At 43.8% G+C, this 19151-nt stretch overlaps 1 protein-coding gene across 3 annotated transcripts in view; it reads left to right on the forward strand.

The window, feature by feature from the left end:
• The window catches only part of SESTD1 (SEC14 and spectrin domain containing 1), a 102282-nt gene that overhangs the window by 60735 nt on the left and 22396 nt on the right, over window positions 1-19151 (forward strand). For all 3 annotated transcript variants that reach the window (XM_072121595.1, XM_072121597.1, XM_072121596.1), the window contains exons 6-8: window positions 9970-10083; window positions 11879-11976; window positions 13382-13437. In XM_072121595.1, coding sequence (XP_071977696.1) covers window positions 9970-10083; window positions 11879-11976; window positions 13382-13437 — 268 coding nt within the window. The remainder of the gene's footprint in view (window positions 1-9969; window positions 10084-11878; window positions 11977-13381; window positions 13438-19151) is intronic.

Consider the following 19151-nt stretch of genomic DNA (forward strand, 5'->3'; position numbering starts at 1 on the left):
AAGTTCATTTGTTAATATTAATATAGAAGTCAACGTCAGTAGAAACCTGCAGCTCCATCAAAAATTTACCGCACTATACAGACAGTCCCCTAATTCGGAACACCCGACTTACAGACAGTTACAAACAGTCTGTTGGTAAAATGGATGTTGGTAATTTACTCTACTTTAGCCATAAGCTACAATGATCAGCTGGTACAGTTATCACAGGTGTCTGTAATTAAGCTTTATTGTTAATCCTGGTTCTTATGACAACCCAACATTTTTCAAATCCAATTGTCACAGAGACCAAAAAAATGTTGGTCTGGAGTTACAATTACAAAATATACAATTCCGACTTGCATACAAAATCATCTTGAGAACAAACCTACAGGACCCATCTTGTACGTAACCTGGGGACTGCCTGTACTGTAAAGCAAACACTATACTTGCCTCCAGATTCTTCTCCCGCGGTTTTGTCTTCTCCTCTTCCTACCTGCACAGATGTGGTGATGTTGCGGCCACATGATGTCATAGTTTGCGTGCACGGGCCCGGGGAGAAGAAGTTGGAGTTGTTTTTTTTTCAAAGGGGGGCTCCACTGTGGATTTTTCATTAATTGCGGGTGGGAACGTGGACTCTGCTGTGGACATTTCATTAAAGGGGGGCTCTGCTGACACATTTCATTAAAGGGGGGCGGGCTCTGCTGTGGACATTTCATTAAAGGGGGGCGGGCTCTGCTGTGGACAAACAGAGTGTGGGTCCCCTTAGAAATAACATGGGGGTCATGGTGGAAGGAGATGAGGAAAGGGTCAATCTACTGAATGTCGCCTTCTCAACTGTCTTTACCCAGGAAAATCCCCTGGTGGAAGACACAATGAGGAATAATGTTAATTCTTTTTATAATGTCAACAGTTTAACCCAGGAAGAGGTACGGCGCCGCCTCGCAACCACTAAGATAGATAAATCACCTGGGCCAGATGGCATACACCCTCGGGTTCTGCATGAATTATGTACAGTGATGGACAGACCGTTATTTTTAATATTTGAAGATTCACTGAGGACTGGTTATGTTCCACAGGACTGGCGCATAGCAAATGTGGTACCAATATACAAAAAAGGATCAAATAGCGATCCTGGAAACTACAGACCCGTGAGTCGAACTGCTGTGGTAGGGAAAATATTTGAGGGGTTTATTAGAGATGCTATCCTGGAGTATCTCACTGTGCACAACCTTATAACCCAGCGTCAGCATGGGTTTATGAGAGATCGCTCCTGTCAGACTAATCTGATTGGTTTCTACGAGGAGGTAAGTTCAAGACTGGATCTGGGGGACGCTGTAGATGTTGTATATCTGGACTTTTCAAAGGCATTTGACAACGTGCCACATAAAAGGTTGGTATATAAAATGAGACTGCTGGGAATAGGAGAAAATCTGTGTATTTGGGTAAGTAATTGGCTTAGTGATAGAAAACAGAGGGTGGTCATTAATGGCACATTCTCAGATTGGGTTGATGTTACCAGTGGAGTGCCACAGGGGTCATTATTGGGGCCACTTCTTTTTAATATTTTTATTAATGACCTTGTAGTGGGTTTACACAGTCAAGTTTCAATATTTGCAGATGATACTAAGCTGTGTAAAGTAATAAATACTGAGGTCGATAGTTTAGCATTACAGAGGGATTTGTGGAAGCTTGAGGGATGGGCAGAGAAATGGTTTGATGAGGTTTAATGTAGATAAATGTAAGGTTATGCACTTGGGCCATGGAAATAAAAAGTATAATTATGTTCTAAACGGTCAATTACTTAGTAAAACTGAAGCTGAAAAGGACTTGGGGGTATTGGTGGATGGTAAACTTAATTTTAGTGACCAGAGCCAGGCGGCTGCTGCTAAAGCAAATAAAATAATGGGATGTATCAAGAGAGGAATAGATTCTCATGATAAATACATAGTTTTGCCCTTTTTCAAATCCCTGGTCAGACCACACATGGAATATTGTGTACAGTTTTGGGCACCAGTGTATAAAAAGGATATAGTAGAGCTGGAACGGGTGCAGAGGAGAGCAACCAGGATTATTAGGGGAATGGGGGGATTAGAATACACTGACAGATTAGAAAATTTGGGATTATTCAGTTTAGAAAAAAGACGACTGAGGGGAGACCTCATTACAATGTACAAATACCTGAATGGACAGTACAAGGATCTCTCCAAAGATCTTTTTATACCTCGGCCTGTGACCAGAACAAGGGGGCATCCTCTACGGCTAGAGGAGAGGCGATTCTACCATAACCATAGACAAAGGTTCTTTACTGTACGAGCAGTGAGACTGTGGAACTCTCTACCGCAGGAGGTTGTTATGGGGGACTCTATGTACATGTTCAAGAGAGGCCTGGATGCCTTTCTGGAGAGAAAAAATATCACGGGTTATGGGGATAAAGCATTTATTTAATTCTTAAAGGTTGGACTTGTCTCCTTCCAGCCTTATATACTATGATACTATGATTAAAGGGGGGGGGGGTCTGCTGTGGACATTTCATTAAAGGGGGGGCTCTGCTGTGTGGATGTGTCATTTATGGGGGGAGGGGAGCTGCTGCCAGACATTTCATTAGTAAGGGGAGTCTGCATTTCCCACCCTAGACATATACCAGTCAATAACTTTTCCCAGTGTTTAGTGGTAAAATGAGGTGCTTGGCTTATACTAAAGTGTGTACAGTATGAATATTTTTTCCCCTCATACTGAAAAGGCCACAGACAAGGGCACACCATAGCTGTGTGTGGGGCTATAGTAAAAGGGATATTATGATGTCCCCTTTTCTGTAGACAGATGGTATTTTCGTATTTTACCATTTTTTTTTCCCCAGGGACCATGGTAAGGGGGCTGGATCCTGCCATAGGGGGCACACACCTGCATGTAAGAGTGCTTGGTTTACAATCCCTGATCCTGGTGGTAGATTTACATTTTTTAAGAATTTTTCTGTGCGTTTTCTCTTTCCAACCTGTTTTCCATACCAAAAACCTGTTTCTAATTTCCACCTCTTCGTTATGTTTATGCAGTAGCGGAGACTCCAATATTTTTGTGCTTGGCGCAAAATGCAGAAATTGGAAATGAATTCCCTGGAGCTGTTACGGCTCATCTCCTGGCCGCTCCGTGTTTTCATAAGGATCACAGTTATATTACAGCAAATCAATGCAAACAAACACAGCAGCGCAAATCTACCAATTGTAAACCTTCCGCGTACAATGTGTGTTTTAGATCCCCCCCCACAGGAGACTGGACGTGGCGGCTCATGGCATCAGTAACAGTTCTATTTACATAGATTTCTATATAATGTTCCCCTCTGTGCACCAGTAACTGGGATGTGTGCATGCTAAAGCGCAATATTAGCACACCATCGGGTCCTGTGTATGACACTTCTCACAATGAATCATTGGTACCGGTATATAGAGGAAGGCAGCGGGACTTAGAAACTTAATTAAATAAAGGCTTCTCCATTGTGTTTGACGAGGATTCCATAGGGAATGTGTATCCTGCCAACCACAGAAATCTTCTACCGAGTCGTTTTATTGAACACTCCAAACTCTGCCTATATATATAAGAGCAGATCTTATACACAGTGCAGCCATAGTGTGCATGCTCTACCCCCTACCCCTTCCAAATACTGGTTGTGTGATGATGAACAATGGGGGCCTTGATGGAGACCCGCACATCATACATTATTGTTGTGGGACTATCCGTTATCCAGTTCTATTGCCAAGAGAAATTCATAATTGCTTGATATCCCCATTAATCGAGGGTTTGGATATCAATAGTATTTAAACCTTTTTACTTATGCTTTTCATTACTTAAAGGAAATCCGGAATCCATCATGATAAACCAGGGACACCTACTCATAGATCCAGGCACCGTGACTGGTAATTTTATGTTTGTAGTCCATTGCATCCTTCTTTCTAAAATCAACTTAAAATTATGCTAATGAGTCTGAAGGGCCCCTGTGGGTTTTACCAGAGCCCCTCCGTACTGTAGCTTCACACCTTGTTATAATGGGCAAGGAGCACTTCCCTTCTCCCACTATGTGCGGAAATATCTCCTTTTGCTGTGAGATTACATCAGGCAGAGAGATGAAGTGCTGAGGGAGCAGTCGGTGAGGGAGAAACAGTGTAACAACCTGTGAAGCTGCAGCAGGGAGGGTCTTTGGTAAGTCCCCCAGAACCTCCCATGCTCATTACTATGATTTAAAAAAAAATTATTAAGCCATTACTGGGGAGTCTGAGTATTTCTAAGCTCTGAAACTCGTGCCCCGGTTGTCTGGTTTGGCATCTGCAGAGCAGCGCCTTATTCCGGGCACTCAGCGGGATTCTGGGCCAGATGCTTGGGGATATTGGTCGCCCCCAGTGTGGGAATAGCGATCACTGTTCTGTAGAATTTTCTTTTGTTCTATTTTACCTTGTGATATGCCCTTAATAGTCTTAACGTGGAATGTCAGAGGTTTGGGCAATGTTTGTTTTTCCCCATATCCGTGAGAGTAACCCCTCGCGCATCTGTATCGTGGAGACACTTGTCTATGGCTACATGTTCTATACTAATTAGTTCTATACTAATCAGAAGTATTTTGAGCAGGGAAACCAGTCCAACAGCCTATCGGCTCAACTCGTACATAGAAACACTGCATCCCCGACCATTTAAGAAGTAAAAACATCAGATGTGGTAACCTCAAATTCCCAAATACTTACCGTGTTCACCGTGTTTTATCGTGAGCTTTATGGCACCCGTTTACTGAGTGCACCCAGATAGATGCTTTTCTATCTACTCTATTATGTCCCTCCTTAAAGGGGTTTTCCCACGAAAGCAAGTTAGGCCCTACCCACGGGGCCTTGCTGATCAGTGGTGGTCTCGGTGCTGATCACCAATCTCTGTCAGATCCATAGAGACTAGTGGAGCAGAATGGTCATGTGCGGCTGTCTTCTCCATTAGTCTGACGGAGCAACGAAAAAAAGATAATCTCTTTTTTATTTTTTATGGCACGTAAAACTTTGTTCACTGAGCGTATCCAAGTGGAAGAAATTGTTGAACTTTGTCATTCTTTACGAAAATGTGCTGTACAAACCCGCCCAGAGACTCTTTGCTCTGCTGTCTCTTCCTATCTAATAATGTGTCTGCTTATCAGTATTACCGTATATACTCGAGTATAAGCCAGTCCGAGTATAAGCCGAGACCCCTAATGTTACCACCAAAAACTGGGAAAGACCTATAGAGTATAAGCCGAGGTGGTGTTTTTTGGCACATTTTTTGTGCTGAAAAACTCAGCTTATACACAAGTATATATGGTATGTAATACATGACCTTGGTTTTGGTGAACAATGTTCAATGTGGAGTAGTCTCTGACAGCCAAGTCCTCTATTTATGTCATTAAAGGAAACCTGTCACCAGGAGACCCCTTTATAGCCCCGCGTCCCCTCCCCTGTCCCCATAGAGCATTGTACATACACTGCTCGGTTTTACAGTAGGTACAATGCTCTATGGGGACGTGGGGGGGAGGGGGCGGGGTTAAAAAGGGCTCTCCTGGTGACAGGGTCCCTTTTAAGGAAATTGTTATGTTTCAAACAGCTGCAAAAGAAGTAGATCTCACAAGACTGTTAATGTTCCATGTATGGTTCTGTGCTTTATCTTGCTAGATTTTGTATGGCCACTGTATTTTGATTATGTCATATACTTGATCTTGTAATCTCTATGTTCAAATAAACGAGTTTACAAAAAATAAAAATAAAAATATGAGCAGCATGTTTGGGCATAGCTCTACATAACATAGCAGCTTGTTTGGATAAGTAAATTCTGGTGACTAATGCCCTTAAAAGGACACATCTACCACCAGGATGAAAGATTGTAAACCAAGCACACGTGCATGTTTTGTGGGTGTTTTTTTTTTTTTTTAACGGATTTAAACATTGTGCTTGTATATGTATTCTCAGATGACAAGCCCTTGTCTTGTTCTTTATTTATTTATTTTTTTTTAAGAAGGTTTTTTTTTGGACATATATAACATACAGCACGTAGACGGATTTCAGTCCAAACTCTTTGGGCCTATTTTCAAGGCATCTATGGAAAGATTGTGGTGAGCGGACGCCAAGCTTCTGTTTCTTCTTAAGGAGTGAACGGTTTTCCAACTCCAAAAATATCCCAATGTTTCATTTAAAGGAGACATGGAGGACCCCAAAATTTAGGATGACTGACGACAGTCTTGAGTCTGACCAGCTTTAAAGGAAATCTACCATCAACATCAAGCATGTTATATAATGTAATAAAATCAACTTTTAAAACTATGCTAATCAGTTGGAGGTTTTGGGAGACCCCCTACTAGCTGTAGCTGCACGGGCTGTTACACGGTCGCTCCCTCCAACCTGCTCCATCAGCATCCCCCCTCACTATGCTTGATGTAATCTCACTGCAGCATAGGAAGTTTAAGTGCACAGTGAGAGAGGGAGGTGCTCCCTCCACACTGTAACAGCCTGTGAAGTTGAAGCACAGAAGGAATCTGGTAACACCCCCAGGAGGCCATGGGTCACAAATATAAATAGATTACCACAGTCATAGTGCCTGGATCTATGAATAAATGTCCCTGGTTTATCATGATGGATTTTTTATGGTAGATTCCCTTTAAGTTAAGTTATCTGAAATCAGAATATTTGGCCATTGGAGGGAAATTCCATCACATCTTATAGACATTTTATGTACATAACACATCCCCCAATGCAGTCCCTGACCTGCCTGAGCTGCAGTTCCACACACAACCTGTGGACAGTGGTGGCACTGTTTTTTTTTTCATCATGGACATTAATTACTAGTATGTTTCAATTAGTGAGTCTTGATTAGACGTTGTTAATAAATAATTAAGTTTAAGTATTGTATTCCATGAAGAGAGAGATCTAATAGGATGGGTGATTGGGGGAGGGCTTACACTACAGATCTGACGCTGTGGATTTTGTCTAATTCTGTTGACTTGTTACTGCGGTCAATTATTTCCCATGTACTTTGTATCTCTCGATCAGTCATGTAAATGTTTCTTCATGGTTAGAAGACATTATCCATCGCAGCCGCTCTGAGAAGTAACATCCAGCCGCCTGTGAAAATAGGAAATTAATTTGAATTTAGATAGATTTTTTTTTTTTTTTTTTTTTTTTCAAATGAGGGATCAGCTTTTCATCCATATCCAATATTGTGGTTTTAATCAAATTCCATGGCTGACGGCCAGCGATTTGTAAAAGTGAAATATTTATGCAATGTGACATTCAATATTTGAGTTTACAAACCACATATTAACTTTTATAGGTTACATTTTAATGTGTGAGATTAAGTACACTTCCTAGAGAGGAATTTTAGCCGCTTTGTTATGAAGGAGAACAAAAAAAATATAAAGTCTGGTCTTACAATTCCATAGTGAGACAGATATTCTCTGTGACCTGTTATGGACATGCACACTCGGCTTGGAGTGGAGTGTGCGTGTTTTCTCAGTTGAAGAGCGTTAAAGGAGTTGTCCGCTTTACCTCATGTAATTTTTGTAGTGTGTGTGGGGAGCAGGATATCAGGTAATTTACCAATAGACATCTATTAAACGTTCTGCACCGTTTTCTTGATATGTAAAGTGAAGCCTCCTGTATTATTACCTCATTCATGACCATTAAATGGCTGCAGATGGAGGGTCATGTGATCTCGATCTTTCCATGAACACTCACCCTGCAGGTATCACTGAGATCACATGACCCTCCATCTGCGGCCATTAGGGCGGCACGGTGGCTGAGTGGGTAGCACTTCTGCCTTGCAGCGCTGGAGTTCTGGGTTGAAGTACTACCCAGGTCAAAATCTGCAGAGTAAAAAGACAGGAGGCTTCACTTTCCCTATAAAGAAAACGGTGCAGAACTATTAAAGATGTATATTGGTAAATTACCTAATACTTAACTCATGGTTTTTAAAATGTATGTGTAAGGTGGACAACCCCTTTAAACTCATAACTCTTAGCCTTATCCCTTGATTAAAAAGGAGCAGGCATCTCAAAATGTACCATGACCAACCCTTCCTTGTCGACATATGTGCCGTCATGGAAAGTCAGCACACCCCTATGCCCGTCAGATGGTCAGACAATTCTGCCATTAACAGATTCGACCTACAATTCTCTAACGTGTATGGCCGACGTAAAGGTGTTTTCCTGTTATATTGAAGATTTCCTCTAGTGAGGGGAGAAAGTTGGAACTTGACATGGACTTCCAGTCTTTTATTAACACTCCCGTCTCAGTTGAATGGCTAGGGGACATCACAGATGGGAAATGGTGCTGTCACTGTTAAAGGAAACCTACCACTTAGAATGGCAGGGGTAAGCAGTAAGTACCGAGCATCAGCTCAGGGTGAGCTGGTGCCGGTACTTACTTTCGTTAGTGTTATAAACCGCTGTATCGCGGTTTTAACACTTTTTAAACTCTAGAGCAGAACAGGCTTCGGCGCTGCGTGCCTAAATAGGAAACCCCCGGGGACGTTGCGCGCGCACGATCGTGCGCACGCAGCGCCGAAGCCTCTTCTGCTCTAGAGTTTAAAAAGTGTTAAAACCGCGATACAGCGGTTTATAGCACTAACGAAAGTAAGTACCGGCACCAGCTCACCCTGAGCTGATGCTCAGTACTTACTGCTTACCCCTGCCATTCTAAGTGGTAAGTTTCCTTTAAAGGGGATGTCAGGAGGTTATATAACTTGGTTAGTGCCAGTATTAATAATATTAATAATTCTTTATTTATATAGTGCACACAGATCACGCAGCGCTGCACAAAGCATGACAAATTGGTCCCTGTCCCCAATGGGGCTCACAATCTAAACAACCTACCAGTATGTTTTGGAGTGTGGGAGGAAACCGGAGGACCCAGAGGAAACCCATGCAAACACGGAGAGAACATACAATCTCTTTGCAGATGTTGACCTGGGTGGGACTTGAACCCAGGACTCCAGCGCTGCAGCTCAGCTCTATAGAAATGGATGGAGCTTTAGTTGCAATAACACTGCCCCAAGTGTCCCTTAACAGTGGCCAGCAAAAGGTTTTCCTCAGATAGATGGTGTTCTATCCCTTTAATGTCTGTAGAGAAGCATCGTGTCAAACGTTTCTAGGATGTCGACTTGGCAATTAGTACCATAAAATCCATTTAAACAGGAGTCCTTTTAGGATCGGTACTCGGAGAATAGATCACCCATCATTATATGTTTACATAGCGGATTTGAGGATCGGGTGACTGCAGTGTATTAATGCAGAAGCAAAGCGAATAAGATTTCAACAAATTGCATCCATTGTTTTAAAATCCAGATGACAATCAGTTCATCGTAAAAAAAAAAAAAAAAGAGGCGGCCGCCCCCTGGTTACATCAATATGATTGTACACATTCCCAACGTAAGTGAATGTCCTATCCAAACAGCCATGAGAAAATACAAGGGGAGGAAGAGGATACTACATACAGAGAATACCATTACACACCATAACAATGGGCATTTACTGACTTTTGTTAGTATTTATCTGCACCACGTCTGTTAGGATTCCGTTATTTTAGCTAGGGAAAAATGGCCCTGGAGCTTCCATCCACTTTTTGGCTTATACAGGCAATCCCCTGGTTACGTACAGGATAGGTTCTGTAGGTTTGTTCTTAAGTTGAATTTGTATGTAAGTTGGAACTGTATATTTTATCATTGTAACCCTCCGTGAGAAGTGGACTTTAAAAATGTTGGGTTGTCATAAGAACCAGGATTAACAATAAATCTTCAGTACAGACACCACTGATAACTGTTACAGCTGATTAATGTAGCCTAAGGATAAAGTACAGTAATTTAACAATATCCAGAGGTCCGTTTGTAACTATGGGTCGTCTGTAAGTCGGGTGTTCTTAAGTAGGGGTCCGCCTGTATGGAATATTTTGCGTACAATTTGTCTTCTGCTTTGAGTGCTTTTAAGTGCTTTGTCATGTTTTGTAGGTTATCTTGGTGTCCGGTAATAAGCTGACAAGATACATAGAACCTTCGCAACTCACAGAAGAATTTGGCGGAAGTCTTACTTATGATCATATGGACTGGCTGAATAAAAGATTAGTAAGTACTAAGACGAAATAAACAACATACTTATCCCCTATCGCTTATTACTCCTGGTGCCCACCCCAGGCTTGTGTGGACATCTAGTTCCCTGCATCAGGTCCACCTTTGCTTTTTACCTACGTCACTGACTGCTTTCTTCTCCGGCTCTATAATATGTCGCCATAAAGCAACTTACTCGTAGCTAAATAAAAGCTGACATAGTTCCACAAGGGTCTTGAAAAGTTCCATCACATTGACAAAGTTTTGTATGTGTGTATGAATTTTGAGATTTACTGTTTTGATATTTGTTTAGTGTAAAATATGATTTTCAGACTGTGACAGAGCAGCGCTCCCTAGTGGGCCCTGGTGGATTTCACCTGAAATTCTTATAATAATGAATAAAAATCACACAAATTTTAAGGGATTGGCATGGATTAAGAAAACTGGGTCTATAAACTGTGGCATATAGAACGCTTTCATCAAAAGTTATACTTAAAGGGGTTGTCCAAAGACAAAGTTTATCCCTATCTACAAGATGAGGATAGCCTGCTGATCGCTGGGGTTCCCGGTGGTGGGATCTCCATGTATCATGGGTTACTACGTACAACAGACCCTCATTCTTATAAACTGTGGCGGTAGCACCACTGATGCTCCCACCGATCTGCCGGTTGTCCCCCATCCACTTTTCTTGGCTAGGCTACCCTTTTAACTGTATATTCAGCTTCAATCATTGTTGGTCTACTGGTGACATAACGTCTGTTACTAACCTCCAATATTTAAAGATGAGATTTTAAATAGAACCTGAACCAGCAACCAACCCAACCCCAAATTACACGCAGTACATATTAAAGGTCTTTTTACATGTTCCATTAATGACTCTATCCATGGGGTTAGAACCAGCATTCGTCTATGTAAGACTTTTGATTGATGTCCTGTTACAGTCACGGGGGCAGGCATCTCCCTACAGTATACAGTCAAGCTACCCCACCCTCCTCACTAACACTGCAAACCTAACCTATAAGAGAGACATGTGACTTACTAAAGAGAGAATTCCTGAGGGAGGTGTGAGGAGCAATGTTCATTTCTTTTATATGGCCAGTATCACTCTCAGCCCACACCTTGGGGCTGGTTAATGATGTACCAGAGCAAATCACATAAACCACTGCCTGTGTGTCTCTCTCTGTGTTCCAGCCAGGCATTGAGTAGCATTTTCTACCCCTGTTAATAAGTAAACAGAGCTGTATGTGCCTGTAGTTGAATATTGGCAGATGGTCCCTAAATACTAGCTCCATACCTGCAGCATGGTGGTAGCAGTGAGACCTGTCAATCAGCAACAGGGAGGCAGGGCAGTGCAGGGAACAAGGAATATGCAGGACTCACTTACTGTGATTGGACTCGCATCAGTTGAGTTGAATATAAGTTTCCAAACTGATTTTTTTTTTTAACATTGCAGCCATGGAATAAAACCAATTAGGGATAAGGGCAATCTTTTAAATTATAGTTTATTATGAAGTCTTTATTTTTGGGGAGTTAATTTGAATGGCAGGTTCCCTTTAACGCAGCTGTCCAGGCACCAACCACTTACAAGGGTGGCACTGTTTCTGGAGAGGGGGAGGGGGCACAAACTCCAGACAAGGCATTTAGATGTCTTCTTATAAGGGAATAATTATTTATGCAGATAGGGCAGCATTTATTTTGTTCCATTACAACGCACGGTGCCTGCGTGTGATGTGCCATTTATATTAATTCTGCTAATCCTAATAGAAGTTCCTCCTCCATTGTATGGGATAATGTTTTTGCCTCTGCATTGCAGGTATTTGAGAAGTTCACAAAAGAGTCGACATCGCTTCTGGACGAGCTGGCTGTTATCAACAATGGAAGTGATAAGGGAAATCAGAACGAGAAAGACAGGTTTGTGAAACAAATGCATTGAGCTTGTACTTGTGTCGTGCACCACTATCCTCATAATCCCATTATCACATGCCGGGTGCGCTGCCTGCCTTCCCCCAACCAGCCGAGGAGGCACGTGAGGAGCTTTGTGTAGGGAGGCATTCAGTAATGAAATGTGCATCTCCAAATCTTCTCAAGACAATGGCAGACTTAATGTGGAGCTCCACCTTTTATCACCTCGGCTTCTGTAGCCTGCGCATGCGTGTGCTCTTTTTTGGTTGTACAGGACGAGGAGCCAGTCCGGACTAGATGGACGCCAGAGCTGACGCACACTCATACATCATATACTCTTCTTTCTCCTGTCACTCAGATTAGGTCCAGCACAGAAGAGTTAAGGCTTTCAATCTTTTCTTAATACTTCATTGATATCCTACAGCGCAAGCAACCTCTGGCAAAGCTCGGAAAACCTTTTTAGCTATTCAAACTTTTGTTGGTCCATATCAGAAGTCCTGGTGCTATTACTAAATGGTATTTTATGGTTCTGGGGTCCATACACCCTCCTTTGCAGCGCATGAGCCAGATGGGGCTTCTTCTGATGAACCTCGGCCTGTGAGATGTCAATTGGGTCAAGAAAGGGACCTGCCTATTTTAACTACAGCTCTCCAAGTTGTCCTCCGAGTAGCACTTGCCCCAAATAAACTGTACACATAGACCCCTACACCTCACTTCACTGCACATGTTATTTTTGGAAAGTGGTGACACACTTGGCCTTTGAGATAAGTGTCGTAAGGTTCATCAGCCGGCTTGACTTTTCAGTACAACAGCTCCACCTCCATGACCTGTAACTGGTGGTGGCATACAGGATTAGAAAATTATTTTACTGCTATGCCAAGATCACTAGAATGAAAGTTTCACCTTCCTACATAACAGGTCGGTCGTTGTTTTGTGTTCAAAATACTGGGGGCATATTTTCTGTAGATATTACAATTACTACAACCACCAATAGTTTGAGCCTTACTGCAATTAAACTCCTTTTGTATGCAGTGAGCTCCCCCTAGTGGTTGCAATAATAAAGCAGAATTATAGCACTTTATGCAACAATAGAGTGAAGGAAGACGATGTTTGCAGTCTTCTCATAAGGTGCAGTGTGGTTCAGGAGACCCCCAGTTAGGGAGATAGATACAGGTGCAATCTCTAGGACCTGCATCAGAAATTTTATACGTTTTGCTGTGATCTCAATCTCTAGAAACTGTATCAGAAATGTTATACTTTATCCTGTGATGGATATTTGGGAGATGTTACAAAATCTAAGAAAACAATGTAAAGTAATTGTAATGTAATATTCTGCAATAAGGAGAAGTCCTAAGATCAACTGAAAATATAAGCAACAGCACCAATAAAACCCATTTTTCCTTCTCATTTTAAGGTCCATGGATTTCAATTACCTTCCCTCCGTTGATCCAGAAACTGTTCTACAAACAGGTAAGTGGCGGAGGGGGGGGATATGTAAAAATGAGCTCTACAGATGATAACCCCAGGAGATCACATTTACACATGGAGTATTTAATGTGGATTCCACTCTGAATATTTACTGTAAAGATGTATATGGATTGGGTATGAGAGAAAGAAGAAAGCTGTAGAACCTTTTAAAGCCCATTGGAAATTTCCACTGCCCGTAAGCAAGGCCTCGCTGGATTGTACTGGAGGTTCTTGGAAATCCCCCTCAAACATAAGTATATAGGAGAAGTGATCCCTCATCCTCCTACATTGTGATTCTTCTGAGTGTCCCCTGGTCTCTACTTTTTAATCTTTGACACCTAGGAAATGCCTGCTCAGGCAGGTTATCGCTGCGGATGAGCAATCATATCCTGTATCCAGACACAAAGTAGGGAACCAGTAAGCATCTGGGTTTGGTGAAGTGTATCACTTTTAGTTATTTTACTAATTAAGCAATTACCATGGTATTTTGTGCTCCTGGAGAACCCCTTGAAATGTAAAAAAAAATTATGTAAGCCAAAAATATACATGTCAGCATCAAGGGAAATCCTGATCTCTGAGGTTCAGGACCCAGTCACAGTTCCCAGAAATAAGTGAGCAGGGTTTCTAAGCAGCTGCCGGATAGGAATGACTGTAGGATCTGTACTTACTAATACTACTGACTAAGCTTTGCTGCATCCGCTTTGTGCTGACCTGCAGCTGAATTCCGCATTGCTGATCCTTCTAGCCGGCCACATGCAGAGCACTAGGACATTTTGCAGACCTTGTCAGCTGCAGCTTTCCTGGTAGTGACTATACTTAGATGTGTTTCAGAGAATATCTTAAAGAGGTTTTTTGGAAAGACTTTGTATAAACAATGTTTTATTTAGCAGCTCATTACTGGGGGCTATGCATTGACTGTCAGGTAATAGCTCCTCTGTTTCAGGAAGAAAGCAGTCATGATTTTCTAATGTCAGGTTAGTGTAATATGATGCGATGAAAAATCTGCTTAGCTCTTCCTGCTCTATAACATGCTGCCTACAGGTAGGACACTATGTGCTAGCTTCTTAGCCCTTTTCTATTTTTCTTCATTCAAATGTTTGTCCTGTTCTTGATTTAAAGATTTACAGTAGGTCAGGGGTGAACAACACACATTGTCATACTTTTTCAATTTTAAGAGGCCCCCTAGATGAACAAGTAACCACAATACAGCACAAAATACCACCCCAGAAATAATACATGCCACGCTACAGTAGTAAATACCAAACCAAATGGTGCATTCAGACAAGCACAAATAGTAGAGACCCCTTAGAGCAGGCTACTACTAATACTGGAGACCCCTTAGAGCAGGCAACTACTAATACTGGAGACCCCCTAGAGCAGGCAACTACTAATACTGGAGACCCCCTAGAGCAGGCAACTACTAATACTGGAGACCCCCTAGAGCAGGCAACTACTAATGCTGGAGACCCCCTAGAGCAGGCAACTACTAATGCTGGAGACCCCCTAGAGCAGGCAACTACTAATACTGGAGACCCCCTAGAGCAGGCAACTACTAATACTGGAGACCCCCTAGAGCAGGCAACTACTAATACTGGAGACCCCCTAGAGCAGGCAACTACTAATACTGGAGACCCCCTAGAGCAGGCAACTACTAATACTGGAGACCCCCTAGAGCAGGCAACTACTAATACTGGAGACCCCCTAGAGCAGGCAACTACTAATACTGGAGACCCCCTAGAGCAGGCAACTACTAATACTGGAGACCCCCTAGAGCAGGCAACTACTAATACTGGAGACCCCCTAGAGCAGGCAACTACTAATACTGGAGACCCCCTAGAGCAGGCAACTACTAATACTGGAGACCCCCTAGAGCAGGCAACTACTAATACTGGAGACCCCCTAGAGCAGGCAACTACTAATACTGGAGACCCCCTAGAGCAGGCAACTACTAATACTGGAGACCCCCTAGAGCAGGCAACTACTAATACTGGAGACCCCCTAGAGCAGGCAACTACTAATACTGGAGACCCCCTAGAGCAGGCAACTACTAATACTGGAGACCCCCTAGAGCAGGCAACTACTAATACTGGAGACCCCCTAGAGCAGGCAACTACTAATACTGGAGACCCCCTAGAGCAGGCAACTACTAATACTGGAGACCCCCTAGAGCAGGCAACTACTAATACTGGAGACCCCCTAGAGCAGGCAACTACTAATACTGGAGACCCCCTAGAGCAGGCAACTACTAATACTGGAGACCCCCTAGAGCAGGCAACTACTAATACTGGAGACCCCCTAGAGCAGGCAACTACTAATACTGGAGACCCCCTAGAGCAGGCAACTACTAATACTGGAGACCCCCTAGAGCAGGCAACTACTAATACTGGAGACCCCTTAGAGGAGGCAACTACTAATACTGGAGACCCCTTAGAGGAGGCTACCACTAATACTGAAGACCCCCTAGAGCAGGAAACTACTAATACTGGAGACCCCCCCCCCCCCCTCCCGAGCAGACAACCACTAATACTAGAGACCCCCAGAGCAGTCAAAAACAAGTAAATCTTTCCTGTCTCCTCCTCTTCTCCCTGCACCACACAGCAGCTTCTGTTCCCCTCTATCTGGTGGCATGAGGACCTGAAAGCAGTAGAGTACAGCTGACAACTACTTACCCCTCCTGTGTTCTTGCCTGGGCTGCTGTGCTCTGAGTCAGGACTTAGAGTGAAGCAGCAGAAGAGGATCCAGAGAAGTAAGGACTTCTCAGCTGCACTCACTGTAACCCAGCCTCCTGCACCAATAAACAGTTCCATCAGTTTTGGAAGCGCTAAATGAACTGTAGGCAGTGTGTGACCCGCAACTCAAGGCTTGACAGGTCGCATATGGCCAGTTGGCTGTGGGCTGATCTAGGCTTTTAAATGAGATGAAAGTGGGTGCACTTTATGTACATGCTCAGTAGGCACTGGGAAAGAATGGCCGCTATCATGTTAGAACTGCTAGAGTGATTATGGAAAACAGGGCTGTGGATTTGGAGTTAGTCCTATGTATAATCTGCTCAGCTCCTTCCGCTCTATGGCATGCTGGCCCCATATAGGACAATGTAATCAATCTACACAGATCTTACTTCTCTATAACATGCAACCTGTATATAGGACACTTTGTACAATCTGCCATCTTATCCTGCTCTATAACATTTTGCCTGCAGATAGAACACTCTACACAATGTTGCCCATGCTCTATAACATGCTACATGCTTGTAGCACTATATGTACAATCTGCTCAGCTCCTTACATTTTATAGTGCGCTGCCTGCAGATATGACTATATTCCATCTGAACAGCTCTTCTTGCTCTATAACATGCATTTAGGTAATTTTTTACAATCTGCTCAGCTCCTCCTGCTGTATAACATTCTACCTGCATATAGGTAAATGTTTACAATCTGCTCAGCTCCTCCTGCTCTATAACATTCTGCCTGCAGATAGGACATTCTAATCTACGCAATACTGGCAGACCGGCAGATTGTATTTTCCTGATGGAAATAGACAGATTCTCTTTAAATATGAGAATTATTTACCAGCGGACCACAGTTTCTGTTCCATCACGTCTATATTTCGCCGGTGATTCATGCTATTTGCTTTGAACGCCTTCCATTTAATCACGCATCTATTGATATTTATGAAGCCCAGCAGTTCAAACAGCGCTGAAAACTGAAGTGATGTCTGTAGCTGAGATTTTCATCTAGAGATCACCGGAGATAATTATATCACCCACTGAAATGAATGGGGGCATTTTAATTAATAGCGGAGAGCGGATCTGTGAGTCCTCACATTTCCACTTGAGTACAATGTTTAGAAAGTCACGAAAGATCATCGGCTCTTAACTACGTTCTATTAGCTGGTTGTTGTATTGCTTGAAGACTGCGGATGAGGTGTGTATAGTTCTGATATAGGGATCTGAGGCAGGGGCGTAACTAGGAGAGACAGGGCCCCATTGCAGACTTTTGAATGGGGGTCCTCTTCCCTGTTATAAAACATATACTATACACACACATATAGACCATATATACATCATATACACACATACAACACCATATACAGACATGAAGCATATGCACTCCCAATACCCCAGGTTCCAGGGCCCCCTGATACTGTGGGCCCCATAGCAGCTGCTGTGGCTTCTACCCCTTTAGTTATGCCCCTGACCAGTTTTGGGAAATGATGAGTCACGATATGTAATAGGCTGAGCTATTCTTAAAGAATTCAGTCCCTGCCTTAAATATTCTTAGATCTCTTATGACATATCTTACAGACTTCCCACAAATCAGCTGAATATGAAGCACAGCAAGTACATCCTCTCCTGTGAGAGACAAACATACACTTTACACAGAGGGTTATTGCTATTTATGCATCAGATGCCTCCCATAAAAATTATGGCCTTTAAAGGGGTCCTGCCATTGCCCTTAACAGAAATTGATCTATACATTCCCTTTGTTATGTCTCTGCAGTTACGACTGGAGCTAAACTTGCAACTTCTCAAATTATTTAAAACATTTTTAAAACAAAGGTTACAGTTTAAAAGCTGAGGATGAGGTTTAATTTTGATGGTTTTTATTTTATACAGAATTTAAGTATTTTCTGTAATAGATGTATCAGGAGATAATGTCTTCTGTAAAAAAAAAAAAAGAAAAAAGGTATATTGGTAGTTTTAAAAGAGTTGTCAACTTTTGTTGTCAACAAAAATGTAACAGGGTAAGGATAAGACCCTAATAGGGTAGCCCATATTATACTAACCCTGATAAAATTTGTTTGGTTGCGTGACTGCCGGGCAGTAGGGCTTGGGAATTCTTGTGCTGTCCTGCTGAATCCCGTCAGGTTGTGCAGACATTACTGGATGTTTTTGGCACATACCTCCAACCACAGATATAGGGGTTGTTATGATGGAAGGGGTCAAGAAGAGACACAGGACCAGAGTTCACGCTTGACTGCCTTTGGAGGGGACGGCCCACGCTTGACTGCCTTTGGAGGGGACGGCCCACGCTTGACTGCCTTTGGAGGGGACGGCCCACGCTTGACTGCCTTTGGAGGGGACGGCCCATGCTTGACTGCCTTTGGAGGGGACGGCCCATGCTTGACTGCCTTTGGAGGGGACGGCCCATGCTTGACTGCCTTTGGAGGGGACGGCCCATGCTTGACTGCCTTTGGAGGGGACGGCCCATGCTTGACTGCCTTTGGAGGGGACGGCCCATGCTTGACTGCCTTTGGAGGGGACGGCCCACGCTCGGCTGCCTTTGGAGGGGGCGGCCAACGCTCGGCTGCCTTTGGGGGGGGGGGGCCATGCTCGGCTGCCTTTGGGGGGGGCCACGCTTGGCTGCCTTGGGGGCCGTCCACGCTTGGCTGCCTTTGGGGGGCCGTCCACGCTTGGCTGCCTTTGGGGGGGCGGCCCACGCTTGGCTGCCTTTGGGGGGGGCGGCCCACGCTTGGCTGCCTTTGGGGGGGGGCGGCCCACGCTTGGCTGCCTTTGGGGGGGGGCGGCCCACGCTTGGCTGCCTTTGGGGGGGGTGGCCCACGCTTGGCTGCCTTTGGGGGGGGGGCACGCTTGGCTGCCTTTGGGGGGGGGGCGGCCCACGCTTGGCTGCCTTTGGGGGGGGGGGGCGGCCCACGCTTGGCTGCCTTTGGGGGGGAGCGGCCCACGCTTGGCTGCCTTTGGGGGGGGGGCGGCCCAC

Source organism: Engystomops pustulosus, chromosome 8, assembly GCF_040894005.1.
Source record: "Engystomops pustulosus chromosome 8, aEngPut4.maternal, whole genome shotgun sequence".
In the NCBI taxonomy this organism is placed as follows: domain Eukaryota; kingdom Metazoa; phylum Chordata; class Amphibia; order Anura; family Leptodactylidae; genus Engystomops; species Engystomops pustulosus.